This window comes from Fringilla coelebs (assembly GCF_963513975.1).
Source record: "Fringilla coelebs genome assembly, chromosome: 15".
Lineage (NCBI taxonomy): Eukaryota > Metazoa > Chordata > Aves > Passeriformes > Fringillidae > Fringilla > Fringilla coelebs.
In genome coordinates, this window is record NC_140041.1 from 17,628,792 (window position 1) to 17,647,798 (window position 19,007).

Genomic DNA, 19,007 nt, shown 5'->3' on the forward strand with positions numbered 1-19,007 from the left:
AAAGCTGCCCTGTGTGGTGAGGAGAGACTGGGCAGCATTCCCTGCTGGCGACTGAGGGGAAACTTATCGAAGTGACTGCTGCAGCGTAGGGAAGGGTGGAGCCGGCAGAGGAAACACTTCTCTGCCTGGCCTGGGGCGGAGGAAGGGGCTGGACGGGGAGGGCTGGCAAGACCTTGGGCCGGCTGCCTGCCTCTGGTTGTAGTTTCGGTTCTGTGGTCCTGCTGCAGCCATGGCCAAAGCTCGGCAGGGATGTGGAGGGGCTGGCAGCCTGGAGGCCGAGCTCATCTGCCCCATCTGCCTGGAGCTGTACCGGGAGCCGCTGTCGCTGAGCTGCGGCCACAGCTTCTGCCGGGTGTGCATTGAGGAGGCGCTGTATTCCGAGGTCCTCTGGACTTGCCCCACATGCATGGCCGACCTGGGTGTCACCTGGGAGCTACACACCAACTTCAAGCTGCGCAACATCGTGGAGGCATTTAAGGCCACCGCTTCCAAAGCTCAAAGAGAAAGCGTCCAGCAGGACGAAGGCGCCGAGAAGGGGAAGATGGACGTGGTTTCCTGTGAGCAGTGCCTGGATGGGCCCCAGCCGGCCGTGAAAACCTGCCTGATTTGCGAGGCGTCCCTGTGCCAGGCCCATCTGAGCAAACACAATGCCAGGGATTTCCATCAGGAGCACATCCTGGTGGAGGTGGGAGCAGGCGAGGCGGAGGAGAGGAGGTGCCGGGATCACGGCAAGCTGCTGGAATGCTACTGCCTGCGGGAGGAGAAGTGCATCTGCGTGCTCTGCTTCATGGCCGGGGCCCACAAGGGCCACGAGGTCATGACCATGAAGGAGGGACACGACAAAGAGCTGGTAGGGAGCTCTTCCGTGCCCGTGGCCCGTACCCTGGCCGCGAGGACGGGAGAAAGCCTCAGGCAGAGCGGTGGAGCTTCCGCAGGGAGTGGGCATGGCAGTGAGGGCAGCCCCGGGAAATTCTTCTCCGCCCCCAGCAAGGGACTGGTGCATTGGGCTGGAATTTGCTTTTCATTCCCTCCTGTGTGTTACCAGAACAGTGTGAACAGCTAAGCAGAGGGAGAAGAGCGGGGAAAGGTGTTCGGGGCTGGCCGGGATAAGCGTGGGTCAGTCCCTCAGGGTGCGGGGGTCCGTCAGGGCTGCTCCCCTAAGCGAGAGGCTCCGCTGCCCCACGGCAGTGAGGTGCAGCCCCGGCACTGCCAGCCGCCCTCACTGCGGCGTTCCTGGCTGGGATTGAGAAGTATTCCTGCAGGGATTAGAAAATCCCTTCCTCCACAGAGCCCTGGGAATGCCATGCTGTTGACCTTTGGGTGGTGAAGGGAGTTTCCCTCTCGAGGTCCTTCCCTTGGGCTCTGGTCTGTGCTGTAGCACGGTGGATCAAGCTCTGCTCCCCAATAACCAGTGGCAGGATGAGGGGATGCAGTCTCAAACTGTGCCGGGGAGGTTCAGGTTGGACATCAGGAGGAGTTTCTTTACTGAGAGGGTTATTAAACATTGGAAGGGGCTGCCCAGGGAGGTGGTGGAGTCCCATTCCTGGCGGTGTCCAAGGAACCACTGGACGTGGCTCTGGGCTGCCTGACAAGGTGGGGATTGGTGACAGGTTGAACTCGATGACCTTAGAGGCCTTTCCCAATTTCAGTGATCCTGGGATTCCTCCCTCTGCCACAAATTCTGTGAAGCCAGTATCCCAGTAGATACAAGAAACATGGGGTCTCCATATTCCTGCCTCTGAGTCCAGCTGCCGTCCTTGAAATACTCCAAAATCAGCTGAGACTGAGGGGAGTAAATGCATTCCCTGTGCTTACTCACTGCCTTGCACTTGAAATATCTGGGCTCAGTTTAGATCCCAAGCAAAAACCCTGCAGGAACCCAGTGCATGGGCAGGAAATGGCTCGCTCTGGACCTCAGGACAGGTCACAGCCTCCTCAGGAATTAGCAGAAGCATCCTTTGCAGTTATATGAATTGCAAACTAACTTCCTCCCCCAAGTTACATATCATAGTTTCAGGGCTGCCAATCAGAAGTGGGATGTGTGAGACAATGGTGATTTCACCAGCTCCACAAACTGCCCCTTTGATTTGAAGCTGTTTCTGCTGGGAAGTTCAGTGCTGTCCTTCCTTCTGCCAGGTTAAACTCTCCAGCATCATGAAAGACCTGCAGGAATCTAAAAGTGATTTAGTTACTGCCCTAGAAGAGCTTCAGGAAAGCAAGAATCAGATCAAGGTTGGTATCAGGCTTATTGCTAATTCAGAGCATATTTCCTTCATAATTTCACAGCAATAAGTCATGGAAACTATACTGTTAGAAGCAGATGAATAGACAGGGAAAAGAGTGGTTTGAGAAACTGCCAGAAACTCAGATTCATTGCAGCCTTCCAGCTCCTCTACAGGAGGAACCAGCTGGAGGATTCCATCCTGTATTGTGGTTGCACAGACCAGGTTGCAGGACTAGCAGCCCACAGATTGTACATAAGATTATGTATTTTTAAAGTTTTCTACCTGTTTAATAAAAGAAAAGCAATTTATATCTACAAGTGGGATTTTCATTGTGTACCAGTAAGCTCTCACATTGGTATTCAATTCAAGAAATTCAACTGACTTTGTTACTATATCAGGATTAATTTTGAAAAGCCTCTGTTGAATCAGATCTTCCAAGCAAATGTTTATTGTCTGCTTCCTTCTAAAGCCAGCACAAAGGACAGATAGAATCCTAATTGATAAGCAGAGGCACTAAACTGAAGGGTGGAGTTTCTGAGCCAGTGTCCCTTTTTCTTATCTCTTCATTTAGAACAATACCAAAACACTGACTTCTGACCTAAAACAGCTGTTCAAAAGTATAAAGGCAGAGCTTGATAAGAAATGGAGGATGATCCTGAGTGACATTCGGTGTAAGGAGAAAGAGGACCTGGCAGTTGTCACCAAGGCAAGGAAGGAAATGGAACAGAAGAGAGACCAGGCTGAGCAGAATCTTCAGGCTTTGCAGATGTTAAAAGAGCAACCAGATATTTTCCTCTTCTTCAGAGTAAGCAGCGGTATTCTGCTTTTCTTCATGGATCTGCCTATTTCTCAGCCAGGTGACCTTTCTGAAAATCACACTAATGATATTTTTCCTATTTTTCCTTTTTTTTTTTTTAACAATCCTCTTGGTAGGATCTGAAAGTAGTCACAGACAGGTATGTTCCACTTCATAACATTTGTTTTCTTATTTGAAAAAATATGGTGTTGAAAACTGGGATCAAACCCCACCACCCTATGCTGCAAAGCTGCTCTGTATTCCAGCTGAGCCAGAGGGCACCACATACACACAAGTAACAGGGATGGAGACATCCCTGCCTGCTGTTACACTTGTCCCTTTAAATTTTGGTTTTCTGGCTGGATTCTCACAGAAACCGCTGGCTTGTATTACCAGAAAACTTTTTATCAGGAATGAAGCCTCTAGGGCTCTGTTTACATTAACACTGTCCTGGATGCACATTGGTGACCCTCCCACAGCTGAGTTCCCAGGGAACAGCCTTTGGCAGCAGAGATAACCAGCTCATTTCCCAGCAAGTTTTTGAGTTGCAGACAAGCTTGGTAGCTAGAAGGATTTATTATTATCTTTAATTTGTAACTTACCACTTCCTATGCGATGCCTGGGTGTCAGCTGTAATTCAGTGGTGCAACAGCACACCAACAGTTCCAGATCCACGAGAGGCTTTGCAGCAGCACTGCAGGCCCCAGCTGCACAAAGAGCTGGCTCAAACATCTACCTGGAATTTGAGATGTCACCTCGGTAACTTGCACAGTTTAAAACTGAGTTCAAACTCGGGTTGTAAGGAGAGCTTGGAATCACCACGTACCTCAGGGCTGCAGCTCGGTCGGTTACTCACAGCTGTGCTGCAAGTCACATCCTAGCCTGTGGGATCAAGGTAATTTTCCAGAAACCTGGGCACCATTTAATACACTTGGTATTCTAGTTCTGGCACTGCTACAACAGTAAGAGCTGCCTGCAGCAAGTCAAGGCCCTGTTCACACATGGGGGTTATCAAAACACCTCCTACTCTCTCATTATCAGCATTTGAAAGTTCCAGTGCAGGTCAGTCAGCAAAAGGCATTGCCAAATAAATAACAGTATGTAACAATTGGAATTCAACCTTCACAAAGGGCAGTTAACCCAATAATTCATGTTGCCAAAGCGCTCTCCTCTTTGCAGACTCTGTCCTAGTGAAGAATTCTGTTACCTTTGGGTGCTGGATGGTTTTCCTTGGTGCAATGACTCTGTGTGCCCTAGGATTGCGAGTCTGGATCTGGTCACTGAGGATGTGAAGGTGGAGGCAGTGCAGCTGAATGACACACTGATGAGCCAGTATGAAACCCAGAAAAAGAAGTTTTTGTTGCAGCTGGACTATCTGCTGGACGATGTGCGCAGTGAGCGGCCCTGACCCAGCCGTGCTGACACCATGGGAAACAGGGACCCCAGTCCTTGGCAGCTCCTTCCACTGGGGTGTGAGGGGCTGGTGTGGGGTACTGAGAGCTGTAGGGAGGGGCAGGGGGCAGGTTTCTGGGGATAACGAGGTCTGCTCCTGAGCAGTGCAAGGCCAATTTCTCCTCTCTCTGATGTGGTTTCCCATTCCCATCAACTTCCCAAATTCTGGGCACACACTGAAAGTGCAGCAGTTCTGCACAGATGTTTGTGCAGAACACTTTTGCTTGATTGCAGTATAATTGTGACATGCATAGTCCTGAGATAAGGACAGAACTTATTTCTTTTTGATATCTTTATGGCTTAAGTATTTTGATTACCTAAGAAGTCTGATTCATTGCATCTTTCCTTTTGTATTACGCCCTCTCACCTCCAACCACTCAATTTTTACTTGGCATTTGTCTCATCCTTGATGGAAGCCTTTAAAAGCAGCTCGTTTTAGCTCTTCTTTTTTGATTTTGCCAAGCACTGAATGATGTGACTGAATTAAATTAAATGCATTTCAAGCATTAGGATGGGCCTCTTCCTGTTACTTAGTCTGATGGGTTTTCTAAGTAAGTCAGACGTGCCACACGTAGACCTGTGTGTGTGACATTAATTAGGGCCTTCCAAGCCCAGCAGGTCATGGTGGGGAGGAAGGTTTGTCCCAGCTCTGACAGAACTCACAGATGGGAACCAGGCAGTTCCATCTTCTCCATCTCCAAACTTAATGCAAGAACGTGCAACTTCAGGCCCAAAGCTCAGTGCACTGCGAGCTGTAGGGGGAGGGAAGGGCAAGGAGAGTTAATAACTCATTTTTAACCACTGTCAGCATAACCCAGCCATCCTCCCATGGAGCTGTACCCGCAGGACCAGGGCACTGGGCAGGGAAGTGCCAGGAGGACAGGACTGAAGGAAGGCAGGAGGCTCCTTACTCAAGGCTGGGAGCCAGGTGACACAAAGCAGCTGAGAGCTGGGGAAATCACAGGCTGCCCTTATCTGCTGGGTGATAACGCCGAGCTGGGAGCCTGGGAAGAGCCAGGGAGAGCCACTGCCTGTAGGGTTTATGGACAGAGGGCTGATAACACCATCACAGAGAGAGCAATGTGCCAGGTGGCACCAGGGCACGGCAGGGCTGGACAAAAGGGAGCTGCTGGGCAAAAGGCAAGGAGGGAGGGCTCCCAGGGCTGCCCAGGAGTACCTGCTCTGTGGAGCAAAGCAGTTTCCAGGATTACTTTGCAGTCTGACCAACTGGTCTGTGGAGCTTTGATATTCCAAAGATGATGTGATCTGGAGAAGCAGTGGGTTTGCCAGGCAGGCTGAGTGGGATGGGCAGATGGCACATGCTGGCATTTGTGTGCCAGCAAACCCCAGCTCCTTGGCAGGAGATTCTGCAGCGTGAGGAGCCCAGAGGCACATTTCTCCAAGGCCAAAGGTTCCCTCAGCACAGAAATATATTAACCATAAAGCTTAATATACCTCGAGAAGAGGAAAGCACTTGGAAGTGGAATTATTTAATTACCTTAAATAATTGCTTGGATTTTTTCCACCCATTTTTAAGAAAATCAGTCTAAAAGTAAGAAGGAAAAAAGCCTACTTTTTTTTAGGTCCAGAAAAATAATAATGCTCGGGATTTTTTTTCCTTTTACTATCATGTTCCAAGAAGATATTATTTCCCTGATTCTTCCATGAAGACATGATGTATTGATGATCCAAGTTTTCCACAGTCTGTGCTTCTAGAACAAGAATGAAAATGCTGGAACACCCGTAGCTTGGGTTTGTGATTTCTTATTAGGATTCTGCAGAGTCCCTGCAGAATAGGCTTTGAAGGCTTTTGTCATAGATGTCACTCCTGCCAAGGATTTGCTGTGGTTGTCTTGAAGTCACCATATACTTCAAACTCAATTAAAACTCCTGTGGAAGTCCCTAAAGGGATTGGGAAGCCAGTCACTGATGTTTTTGACAATGGACAGTCAGGGGAGAGGGAGGCAGCTCTTCTATTTCCATTGCAATTGCCTGTTCTGGTTACCATGACATCTAATAAACCCTCATGGAGAAAGGAAATGTTTTCTATGGAAATATTCAGTATTTCTACAGGAAGATTTACAGCATTTGCTTAACACTGAAAGACAAGAGCATGAATTCTGCAGGCTTGAAGTTGGCCTCCTTTGCTCCAACTGTGTATTGATGGGGGGTTTTGACAGTTTGCATTCAAGGTTCCATCTGGAATGCAAATATTGGGCAATGTTTGACTTCAGATGAAACGTCTGCTTTTCTGTGCGAAGGGAAGGGAAGGCAGACAGGGCTGGGCATGGCCCCTCCGACCTTGAACCTCCAGCCCAGAGACAAGAGCAGAGCACTTAACAGAAACCTGGGATTTCTAATACCCACATAGCCAAGGATGCTTCATCCTTCCCAGGTTGCAATGAATCCCATTCATTTCAATGAATCCAGGTTTCACTGAATCCCAGCGGTACCCCAGGGCAAAAAGGGGCCGGAGAGTCCCACGGCTCCCCACCTGCACAAAGTTTAATCTCACTTCACCTCACATTATCACCTCACCTTATCAACCGTATACTTTCAATTTAAAAGGGCTGCGTGCAAAGCAAAGGAGCCGGAGGGCCCTTTCTCGCCGCTCGGCACACCCGGAATCCCCTCGGAAGTGCCCCGGGCCGGGGGGTGGAAGGGGCGCGGCTCTGCCCGGCCCTCCCTGCCCGGAGCGGGGCGGTGCTGCCGGGGCCCGCCGCGGGCGGGCGGTCCCTCGGTCTGTCTGTCCGTCTGTAACTCCGTCTGTCCGGCCGTCCGTCTGTCTGTAACTCTGTCCGTCCGTCCGTCCGTCCGTGGGTCCCAGCCGACCCAGGTCCCCGGGGAGCCGCGGGCGGTGAGTACCGGGGTAAGGGACCGGGGGACAGCGGGGTCCGGCTCGGACCTTCCTCACCTCCTGCCCGTAGCCGCGGAACGAGCAGGAGGAGAGGAGAATGCCCATGGAAGCCATGGGGAAGCTGGGCAGGAAGGCGGCGGAACCCCGAAAAGCTGAAAGTGAATGTGGCGTTCAGAGCTGAGCTGTTGCCCTCACTTCCTTTCCGCTCTGCCGGGACCCTCGGGGCTGCCTTGGCTTCCAAAGCGCTCGGCAAACCCCGCAGTTTCAGGGGGCACACAGCCTGCGGGCTTCTTCTTGCAGGTTTTACAACGACCAGCGCAATGGCATTATCCAGCGCGGTCCCGGTGTGTTTCCATTGGGATCGGACAGTGCCAGCTCTGTGGATGCAGCCCGGGCTGTGATGGGCAGTGTGGGATGCCCTGGGCTGAACTGGCAGCTGCTGCCTGAGGAAATCCCTTTGGGCAGCTCTTCCTCAGCCCATCCTCAGTGCCCGGCCCAGCTGCTCAGTGTGCCACCTTCCCCTGCTAACAGAAAGGGTGGGAGAAGGGCCCTAACGCGGGAATAACTTGCTGAAAGCCTTGGGAAACTCTCCCTGAGAAATCCGGGTGGGATGGAAGCTGCTGGAGGGATCTGCTTCAGCCAGGGCAGGGCAGCCAGCGCGCTCAGCTGCCCTGGGAGGTGACACAGCTTCCCTGGAATAGCTGGCTGCCAGCAGGGATTCCGTGGGATCTTCCCCAAAAATGCAGGAGGCTGCTGCTGCTGGGGAAAAGTGAGGAGATCCCATATTTGGAGTGGGAGCAGATCCCACATTTCACAAAAGTGAGGTTTTGTTGTCCGGCTTTGCAGGTTTTCCCACATGAGTGGATGGCTGCTGGTTATTCTGCCAAAAGAAAGGCAGCTCTGTTTCCACATGTGTTCCTTAAACGTGGTTTTCATTATTCGTGTTATTTTCAGTCCTTTGTGGAAGTAAATGTTTGTGGCTTGAATGTTTTGCTGGAGGATATGAAGAATTCTGTCGAATTCCAAGGTGCAGGCAGTGTTGTTCCAGTGCTTATCTGGGTGTTATCATGGTAAAATTGAATTTCCTTGTTGCTCCACAACAGTAAAGGCGTTATTTGAAAAAGGTTGTTGTCCAACAAGAGAAAGGTCAAAGATTTAGTTGTCAAAATGATGTGATATACTTTCCTGTTGTATTCTTAGGGGGTGTATTTTCTAAGGGCCCAGCTCTGGTTCAGTTTGTGTGGAACTTGGATTTCTGATTCACCTTTACAATTCTCCAGAAATTTTTCATGTCTTTTTAGATAATGGATTTAAGCATTAGTTTTTAGTGCATGAATTCTGCTGTCTAGCAAGGGGTACATGAAGTTGGGGAGTGATCACATAAAATGATAATTTAAATGTAGAAAAATAAGGAAAACTGAGATGGGTGTTGTAGCAAGAATACTTTTGATTCCGTTTCTACTCTGAAATGCTCACATCTGAAGTTTCAACCTCATAGTAATTATTTCAGCAGGTGAGTGAGCTTCACAATCCAGTTTTCTCTTACTCTCAAGGTGACTCTGATGTGCCACAGATGAATGAAGTCCAAGCAGCCCTGGGCTGCAGTGCTCCCCCAAAAACAGAAGCCAGGCAGATGCTGCCACATCATGGGATCAGAAAGAAGGGCCCAGATGGGCTCCAGAAATAGTCTGGAGGTCTGATGACTTCTGGAGGCTGCAGGACCTCTCTGTATCTTCATTTTATGGCAGTCAGTTGATAACAGATACTGGAAATTTCCTCAGTTGGGTCTTGTAGTTTTTTTATCTTGAGTGAAGTTTGTTGCAACGAGACACTCCCTGAAAGGCCAAAAGGAGTGATAAAAGTGAATTCTGGGTTGTGTGTAAATAGCAGCTTTCAGAATAAACAACGCAGCAGCTCCTTTTTCAAGTTCTATGTACAGAATGTCCTTCAGTGTCCAAACCATGAACCAAAGGTGTTTTCTCAGGATCGGGTTTTTTTAATGTGTAAGAATAAAATCCAGTTTTATTAGGCAAGCCTGGGCTAACGGTTACAAAGTTGATACAGGGCAGTACTTTGAGGCAGAAAAAGGTGAAATGAGTGTTGGAAATTGTGTCATTTCCTACTGTCCTGACATGGCAAGGGGCAGGGACTGTGTCCTGAAAGGTCCTTTTCATGCCATGGAGAGAAAGCTGTCATGCAAGTCTGCACAAAGAGCCAGTATGTGCTCAGAGCTCTGCGGCCAAATAGGTTTTTACTTAGAACATTTCCCTACTGTCTGGACACAGCTGAAACCCAGGCACCCCCTCCCATGCAGATGTTTTACAGCAGCACCAAATGGAGCTGTCTGGGGTTTGTCTTGGCACATTTCAGAAAATTCCCAGGTTTGACTGAGCTGCCTGCAAGTCCTGGAGGAGGGACAGAAGGAATCAAAAGAATTTTTCACTACTGAAATCTTTACTAAAATCTCAGAAAATAAACTCATTGCTACATATAAAAAGTAGCCTGGCTTGATTTTTTTTGCCCCCTCAGCTTTTACAGTGTTGATTTGCTGAGGTTTGGGTGAGTGAGAAGTCTTTTGATTTGTAATTCTGTGCTGGTAAAACAAATAAAAGTTCTTGAGCAAATACAGCTCCAAAATGTACTTTTGCAAAATAGAGCTGACACAGGCTTTTGTAATACTCCCTTGATTCTCACTGTGTATTTAAGGGGGGTTGTGAGGGCTGTAAATCATCCCTGAGCACAATTTGCAGTTCTGTACAGGTGGGTGAGATTGGAAACCTGCAAGGTAGGGGTGGGGGTCTCCTCCAGGTGTGATCACTGTATCATCTTGAGCATGTCCCTTCTTGCAGTGCAGGTTCTTCATTTGAAGATCCTGACTCTTCCCGTGGCACTCAGTGCTCTGGGCTGGGGTCAAGGTGAGCATTGAGCACAGATGGGGCTGGGAGGGCTTTTCCAACCTCAGTGATCCTGGGATATTACAGCAGCGAGGGAGACAGCCCCTGTGACACAGAAAATCCATCCCTGCTGGTTTGGGGTCTGTGTTTGAAACCCTCCTTTCAGTACCAGCTCAGGGACACCCAGCAGAGTGGCAGGGTTTGGTTATTTGGGAGCGTGCAGGAGCTCATCCACCAAAGGGATGCTCCGTGTCTGGGTCTGTGCTGAATAGAAACTGCTTTGGGAGTCCCAGCATGGAGAGGAGGTGAAACAGAAACTCCTCCCTGGTATTTTCTGTGTGTTGGCTTTAGACATGTCTGCAGCTCCAGGGACAGGGACACCATGATTGGATTAGTTGGGTGGAATTACTTTCTAATTGGTTCTAGAAGTCTCTGAAGAAGCCATTGTAAATATGGTTCTGTAGTTGGTTCTGCCCTTGTGGGTTCCTTCTGCTCAGGCTGTCCTAAGGCAGAAGGCACCACACAAAGCCACTCCTCTCACTTCTCCCTCCCATACCTTTGGGAAACTCACACTGCAGGGATGGTAGCAGGGAGTGTTTTTATCAGGAAATATTTCTGTGCCAATAGGGCTGTCCAGCCCTGGCACACCTGCCCAGGGAAGTGCTGGAGTCCCCATCCCAGCAGGGATTTAAGACTTATAGAAGTGGCACGTGGGCACATGGGTTAGTGGAGGCCTTGGCTCTGCTGGGAGTGGTTGGACTGGGCGATCTCAGAGGGATTTTCCAACCTGAATGACTCCACAGTTCTGTGATGCTGTAGCTGCTTGAGAAATGGTAATTAACTGAACACGTTCTGGGGCAGACTCAAGTGGCCTTAGCACTGCCAGTTCCAGTAGCAATTTATTAATTGGTACAATTAATTTGGGACAATTGGACAATTAATTGGGCAATTAATTCAGCAGTGAGTGTTCCATGGACAGGAGTCTGGCTGATGTTTGCACTGCACGGAGAGGATGTGAGCAGCACATCAAATCCATGTTGTCCTTGGCACTCTGGGAGTGCAGTACCAGAAAGGGAAGCCTGGCAGTGACACTTCTCAGGGTTCTCTTGCTGGGTCTCACCCCAGACCAGTGAGTTTCTGGCTGAAATGGCCTCACTGTACTGGTGGTACCAGGTGTTGGGGCTTAAGGAGTTTTCTGGAGAATTCTGGATGTTTTCTGCAGGTGGGAGAGCGGAGTTCTGGCAGTCACTTGGTATGCTCAAGTTCCATTAGGGTTTGTCTCATCAAGACTTTGTTCTTTCCCAGTCAGGCAGTATGTTCCCAGGATTAAATTATTGATATAATTGCCCTGTTTTACTGTCTGTGGGCAGCTCGGTCTGGAGCACCAGTTCCGGGAGATGTGTCCCACCTACCAGTGTGCCCATTAATATGTTTTCCAGTTCTGTACATTATTTTGATCAGGGGCAATTTCCTTGTAAAACCAGTTTTGCAAAAGTGTGAAGTGCTTTTTTTTTGCAGCGTGTCATTGGCTGTAAAAAAGCCACTTCTTAGGTAACAAACCTTTACAGTATTTGGCAGGTGGAATCCCTGCATTAAAAAAACCAACCAAAAAACAACCCACAGGAGATGTAGACTGAGCTGTGCTTTGCTGTAAATGTCCCACTTGCAGTTAATTTTTAGCAGCTGAGCTGGAGTGGCTGTGGCACTACAATAAACCCTCTGTCTGGCTTTGCAAGGTGGAACAGGCTGCAGGCAGAGATTTTTTTCAAGGAAGCCTCCCAGAAAGGCAGTGCTGCTGCATTCCTGTCCATTTCCCAGCCCTGCCAGCAGCAGGTGTATTCCACAGGATGTCAGCTTCCCTCCTGGGAAAGGTCATTCCTTGCATCACAGGGATACAGTCAGGAGGCTCCCTTGAAAATCTCATTTTCTCAATTTCCAAGCAAGCTGAGAGGTTCCCAGTTTGTTTGGAAATTGCTTTCTCTCTGCTGAACTGAGAGTTTCAGCCCTTGCTTTTGATAAATGCTGTGTTCAAGTCTCACATTGTACATTTATTTTTGGTTTAATGGTCTTTCTTTGTGTTTTCAGTGAGTCCTGGTGATGGCAGCGATGACAGAGACCAACCATATCCATGAAGTGATGGAAGGGCCAGAAGGAGATGATTCCAAATGCAGTTTCCATCACACAATGTTCCTGGAACCCCAAGAGAAGAAGAGGAACATGAAGGCTCTGCTGGTTGAGCAAGCAAAGGAAACTTGCAGCTGCACCCCGGCCAAAATTAAAGATTGTGTTTTGGGGTTTTTCCCCATCTTACAGTGGCTCCCTAAATACAACCTCAGGGAGTACCTCCTGGGGGATGTAATGTCTGGTGTGATCGTGGGGGTCCTGCTGGTCCCACAGTCCATTGCCTACTCCCTCTTGGCAGGGCTGGAGCCCATTTATGGCCTTTACACCTCCTTTTTCTCCTGCATCATTTACTGCATCTTCGGCACCTCCCGCCACATCTCCGTCAGCATCTTCGGCGTGGTGTGCCTGATGCTGGGCCAGGTGGTGGACAGGGAGGTGGAGAGGGCTGGCTACCAGCTGGAGCCAGCTGTGCCCAGTGCCCTGCCAGGCCCGGGGGGGCACGGGAACGCCACTGGGAACGGGACAGAGCCGCTCTGTGACAGCGGCTGCTACGCCATGGCCGTGGCTGCCACCCTCACCTTCATCTCCGGGGTGTACCAGGTAAGGCAGCTGGAGCTGGTCCACACCTCCCGGGGGTTGGGTTTAGGTTTTCTTCTTTTTAATGCAGTGATTTCACCTGCCAAATACTGTGAAGGTTTGTTACCTAAGAAGTGGCTTTTTACAACCAATGACACGCTGCAAAAAAAGCACTTCACCGTTTGGCAAAACTGGTTTTACAAGGAAATTGCACCTGATCAAAATAATGTACAGAACTGGAAAACATATTCATGATAGCTGGGTGGGACACTTCTGCTGGAGCTTTTGTTGGCCTTGTGTCTGACATAGAAATGAGACTAGACATCTGATTTTTTTGCGCAGAATATTATATTTTTTATTATGGAGAGTTCATTTTTATATGGTATTAGAAAGTACTGTGTTTGAATGTAATTGGTTAGTAATCGAGTGACACTCAGTTCATTGGTTGGTAAGGATTATTGTACATGTCTATCAAACTTTCCTAGTTTTAGATAGTTTACATATTTTCTTCTAGTATTCTAATATTCTTCTAAGATTCTTCTATATTAATATTCTAACGAGACAGAATTCTTGTTTTGTAAGTGCATCTTGTTTTTTTCACGTGAATAGATTGCAAATTGATTTTCACTCTTAGAATTTGTTTCCCGTAGAAACTCAACAGACTAACTGTTAATTCAGTTAAAATAGTAATAAGTCCTGATTTTGCAAGGCCTTTCTTTTGTAAAAAAAAGTTTTACCTGCACCTCCAGCTCTTAGGGTCTGCTCACAACCTTCGTCACTGTGGCCTGAAGCTCTGTTTATTTGTTTGGCATTAGAACCCATTTCACTGGGCCAAAAATGTGGTGCATCAGATCCTAATTCCAATCTTTAATAATTTGCCTTTAATGAAGAAAATTTTGGACAGTAAAAATATCTCTAGTTTTCTTTTATTTGTAAATGAGCTTTTAAAAATTTGCTGTTTGCCCATTTGAAGCCAAAACAATGCTACTGCATGGAAAGGATTCTACTGAGAGGATACAATATATTTCATATTTATATGTTTCTCACTCACTGCTTGCCTAAATTAAAGCAGGTATCCTTGTTTTTAGAGTCTTATACATTAACCAGAATGGGATTATTTTTAGCAGTACTGCAGAGCTGTGGTATTTGAGTTTGTGAGTTCACATTCATTTGTTCTCATCTGTCCAGGGTGACAGCCAATCAAAATATATAGGAGGGGAACAAAACATGTTTGTGACACTTTAAAACACAGGTTTTGGACACAACCTGGAACTTTTTGTACTGCAAGTTCCTGTTATTTCAGAAATATTCTGGTTCTCCCAGGGTACACTGGATTTTGAGTTTCATCTTTCATCCCTGTGGGATGGGTGCAGTTTGTGAATTGCACTTAATAGTCTTTGCAAGTACAAATACAATTAAGTTTCTTTATCTGAAGAAATCAGATCAGTTTCTCTTCATTCCCTCTGAATATTAGGCATATTCTCTACAGGCCAACACCCTCAATTGTTTTTTTTTCCAACCAAAATCACATATTCTCTGTATCAGAAACTTTACAATCAAATCGTAAAAAGAAAATCTTCTCGCACCAGTTAATACTAATACTAACTAGGTAAGCTAATTATTATTGATGTTTTACACTTAGAACAACATTGAATTAATTAACCATGCTATAAGGGAGCCTTTGAGGGTTGTGAGCTGATTCCAGCCAGTCCAGGTTCCAGTACTGCCTTATCTTCAGTAATTCTTCGAGGTTCTTATGGAGTTCCCAGTTATCTCTGTTTTTATGATCTGCAGCAGAGGAGTTTGCAGCTCATAGACTTTCTGAGTCAGAGGCACCAAACTTTCTGCAGGGCAAAGGACAGTTGTCACCCCACAAGCTGTGGGTTTATTGCGGGCTCTGAACTCCAGTGCAAGGCAGACAAAGGCCACCAGGAAAGTTTTAGATCCTTGCAAAGTTCACGGAGTTTAGAGGAACTGAAAGAGAAATGGCAGGAGCAGGCAGTATTTCAAATGTAGAGTTTGGATTTTTCCCCTAGGCTTTCTTCTTTTCTTCTTTCCCCACCAGGGTAATTAGCAGAGCAGACAATAAACATTTGTTCAGGGGATGAAGATCCCCCAAAAAGCCTGGTTTGAATACTGGAGACTTTTCTCCCTGCTCAGACCATGCATCATCCTCCAGGGCCGTGCACAATGTTGGGTTTTTTTATCCCAGCTGACAAAATCTGTGGGATTTGTGGGATTTGTGTCCTGACGTGTTGTGTGTGGTTGGTTCCTTGCAGGTGGCCATGGGTTTCTTCCAGGTGGGCTTTGTCTCCGTGTACCTCTCGGATTCGCTGCTGAGTGGGTTTGTCACAGGGGCCTCGCTCACTGTCCTGACCTCACAAGTCAAGTACCTGCTGGGCCTGGACATTCCTCGGAGCGGGGGCGTGGGCTCCCTCATCACCACCTGGATAAACATCTTCAGGAGCATCCACAGCACCAACATCTGTGACCTCATCACCAGCTTCTTGTGCTTCCTGGTGCTCATCCCAGCCAAAGAGCTTAACGAGCGCTTCAAATCCAAGCTCAAGGCTCCGGTTCCAGTGGAGCTCTTTGTGGTTGTGGCAGCCACTCTGGCATCTCACTTTGGGAAGCTGAGAGAGACTTACGGCTCCAGCATTTCTGGGCACATCCCCACGGGGTTCCTGCCGCCACGCCCTCCGGTCTGGAGCCTGATTCCCAGCGTGGCGTTGGATGCCATCCCCATCGCCATCATTGGCTTTGCCATCACCGTGTCCCTCTCGGAGATGTTTGCCAAGAAGCACGGCTACTCCGTGAGGGCCAACCAGGAGATGTACGCCATCGGCTTCTGCAACATCATCCCCTCCTTCTTCCACTGCTTCACAACCAGCGCAGCTCTCGCCAAGACCCTGGTCAAGGAGTCCACGGGCTGCAGGACCCAAATGTCGGGCATGGTGACCAGCCTGGTGATCCTCCTGGTCCTCCTCGTGATCGCCCCGTTGTTCTACTCCCTGCAGAAGTGCGTCCTTGCCGTCATAACCATCGTCAACCTCCGCGGGGCCCTGCGCAAGTTCAGGGACCTGCCCAAGATGTGGCACCTGAGCAGGGTGGACACGGTGATCTGGGGCGTCACCATGGCGGCCACGGCGCTCATCAGCACCGAGATCGGGCTCCTGGTGGGGGTTTGCTTCTCCATGCTCTGCGTCATCTTCCGCACCCAGCGGCCCGAGGCGCCGCTGCTGGGCTGGGTGGCCGAGTCGGAGACCTACGAGTCCCTCTCTGCCTACAAGAACCTGCAAACCAAGCCTGGCGTGGTGGTGTTCCGCTTCGAGGCCCCCATCTACTACATCAACAAGGAGTGCTTCAAATCCGCCCTCTACAAGCAAACCGGGGTCGACCCCGTGTGGGTGAAGGCAGCCAAGAAGAAAGCGGAGAAAAGAAAGCTCAAGGAGAAGGAGGAGGGGTGTGGGGCCAAGCAGAGCAGCATCCCCATGGCTTTGGGGTTGGAGCCCGTGGGGTTTCACACCATCGTGATCGACTGCTGCGCCGTGCAGTTCCTGGACACGGCCGGCATCCGCGCGCTCAAGGAGGTCTGCAAGGACTACAGGGACATCGGCGTCCACGTGCTGCTGGCCCAGTGCAACCCCTCTGTCAGGAGCTCCCTGCTCCGAGGGGAGTTCTTCAAGCAGGGGGAGGACCAGCTGCTCTTCCACAGCGTGCACCAGGCCGTGGACTTTGCCCTGGGCACGCAGGGGCAAGGTGCTCCCAAGAACTAGATCGGAAAGAGAGGGGTTGGAACGAAGGCTGGGCAAACGTGTCTGTGTGTCTGTGCAATCGATGTGTGTGTGCTCAGGGAGCAGGGCAGGGTGGTGCCAGCGCTCTGGTACTCTGCAGTCTCTCTGGATTTACCTGCCTGAGGTAGTGATTCCATGGGAGGTGCTGAATGAAGGCAGTTCTTAACTTGATTGTGGCCAATCTGCAGATCTTAGGTTTGCACGGAGTTGTTCATCTCATGTCGTCTCTCTGGAGCTTTGTGTGTCTCAGTTCCACTCTGAAGTTGTGGTCAAGTCTTTTTTGCCACCCTGTCCTTGTGGATGGACTGGGATTTTGGAGTAGTCTGGACATCCTGTGCAGCTGAAGAATGAGGCAACTTATTTCTCATCCCTCATTCTGGCATTGCTTTCCATCACCACACCCTTGTATTTGCCAAGGAAGGGCTGCCAGGGACTGTTTGCTCTGGTCTTTACTGGGCAGTGCTTGAATTTGCAATCTCCCTGAATTTTAGATAGAGAAATCAAATCTAAACATGCAGGAAAATATCTTGATTAATTATCTTCTAAGCAAGCACCTCTCACCTCCAGAGGTTTTGGCACTGCCTCCTAATTCAGCCAGGCCACAAGGACATGGTTATCTCATTTCTGCTCAGGCCTTTACCTGCCTGTGCCCATGGAAATGCTGCTTCTCCAGCTTGATTTAATGATTTTTTTTTCCCACAGATGACTCTTTAGAAGTCTGATTAATTGTTATGGTCAGTCAATTGTTTTCCTAATATTTAGGAGCTCTTTCGAATTATGAACATTAGATATGGAAAATATCTAGCTCTTTAATTTTAACCAAAAAAAGTCCCTTCTAGGCAGTTTTTTATGCCAGGTAGAGAGAATCACAGGCACCAAAGTGAAAAGGGACAAATAGATTATCCAACATCTGCCCAGCTGTGTCCATGTCACACAGACTGTACATGAATGCAGGATTTATTGGCTATAAACCCTTTGCTCTGTCCTGGACTTTATGCAATGGGAGTGCACAGACCATTGGAAAAAGAGCCAGGAAAATTCTGTCCTGGACCTTTTTTTTACCAGGTCAGTATGAACAGAGTTTTTTACTTTGATTTTAAATTCTGTGGAAGTGAAGAGTGCCTGTTCTGCATGCTAAAATACAAGGATGGGATTTTTTACTGCTTTCCTCACAGCAGTAGAATAAAATTGTGAGGGCAGAATTGAGAGATTCACAGTTTTTCCTGAATACCAGCTATACACAGCACACATCCCTGGAAGAGGGTGCTTTCCTCCCAGAGGAGTTCACAGTCTGAATTTCAGGTGCTCCACAGCTTTTAAAAGGGAAAGGTACTGTGAACAGACAATATTCTCATCCTTAAAAATTCAAAAATAATGAGTCAGAAGTCAAAAAAGGTGTAAAATCCAACAGGAATTGTGAAATGTTTACTAAATAGAAAGAGATTTTGAGTTTAAATGTTTTGTTGGGTTTTTTTTGTTTTTTTTATCTGAGCAAGGACCAGTAACTATTCTCTTCTTTCTGTGAAAGCTGAATGTCATGGATCACTTCACTCTGGGAGCCTCAGAGAAGGATGAGGCAGCAGGAAGATGAGTCCTTTTTGTGTTAACTGAACTTATTGCATTTTTGAGGGCACAGAGCAGCACAGAAGTGCTGGGGAGGTGAGGGGTGGCTGCAGCACAGCTTGGAAAGGGAGAACCTCACTGATACCCTCCCACTGCACATCCTAGAACGGGCCCTGGTGAGGAAAAAGCCTCTGTGTGTCACTGGGAGAAGTCTGCTGTGTTCAAACCCCACACGTGTTGTTCTGCCTCAGCCCTGAGGCTTCTTTGTGAGGGAGATGGATCCCAAATTCTGCTGAGTTTTTCCTTGGCTGCCATGACCTCCTGCAGGAACGTTTTCATGCTGGGCTGAGGATGCTTTGTGCAGCCTGGGGAGTTGTGCTCGCTGCATTGGCATGGCCAGGGAGGATTGGGCTGAGCTGGAGAGGAGCAGTGAGCAGGGTCACATTTTCAGCCTTTCAGTTTTTAGCCAAACCTGGTTTGTGTGCAGAGCCCCTGGGAGGGCAGGTGTGTCCCCACAGGGGTGGCAGTGCCATGGCCTGGGGGAGTCCCTTTGCAGCTCAGCTTGTTCACAAGATCAGAAAGAATCTCTGGAACTTCGAGCTAAAGCCTCGATGCAGCTTTGAAATGCTGATTTTTAACTCCTGTTTTGCCAGAGGGCAGAGCAGCGCTGAAAGTGATAAAGGACAGCACGTGGTGGCTGCAATTGCTTTATTTGTTATTGCAAAT

At 48.6% G+C, this 19,007-nt stretch overlaps 2 protein-coding genes across 3 annotated transcripts; both read left to right on the top strand.

Moving 5' to 3' along the window:
• The first annotated feature begins 224 nt into the window (after positions 1 to 224).
• On the top strand, positions 225 to 4,446 carry LOC311159558 (E3 ubiquitin/ISG15 ligase TRIM25-like). Of its 2 annotated transcripts, XM_084215699.1 has the most exons (5): positions 225 to 850; positions 2,137 to 2,232; positions 2,797 to 3,030; positions 3,159 to 3,181; positions 4,279 to 4,446. In XM_084215699.1, the coding sequence occupies exons 1-5, from the start codon at positions 230 to 232 to the stop codon at positions 4,427 to 4,429; spliced, it is 1,125 nt and encodes a 374-aa protein (XP_084071825.1). In that variant the 5' UTR covers positions 225 to 229; the 3' UTR covers positions 4,430 to 4,446. The 2 variants fall into 2 exon arrangements, with proteins under 2 accessions (XP_084071825.1, XP_084071826.1); XM_084215700.1 differs by lacking the exon at positions 3,159 to 3,181 and having other exon boundaries at positions 4,279 to 4,406.
• Positions 4,447 to 7,215: 2,769 nt separating this feature from the next.
• Positions 7,216 to 16,700, top strand: LOC311159438 (sulfate transporter-like; the record flags this gene model as incomplete). Its single annotated transcript, XM_084215530.1, has 3 exons — positions 7,216 to 7,330; positions 12,310 to 12,948; positions 15,204 to 16,700. The coding sequence occupies exons 2-3, from the start codon at positions 12,322 to 12,324 to the stop codon at positions 16,698 to 16,700; spliced, it is 2,124 nt and encodes a 707-aa protein (XP_084071656.1). The 5' UTR covers positions 7,216 to 7,330; positions 12,310 to 12,321.
• Positions 16,701 to 19,007: the final 2,307 nt, after the last annotated feature.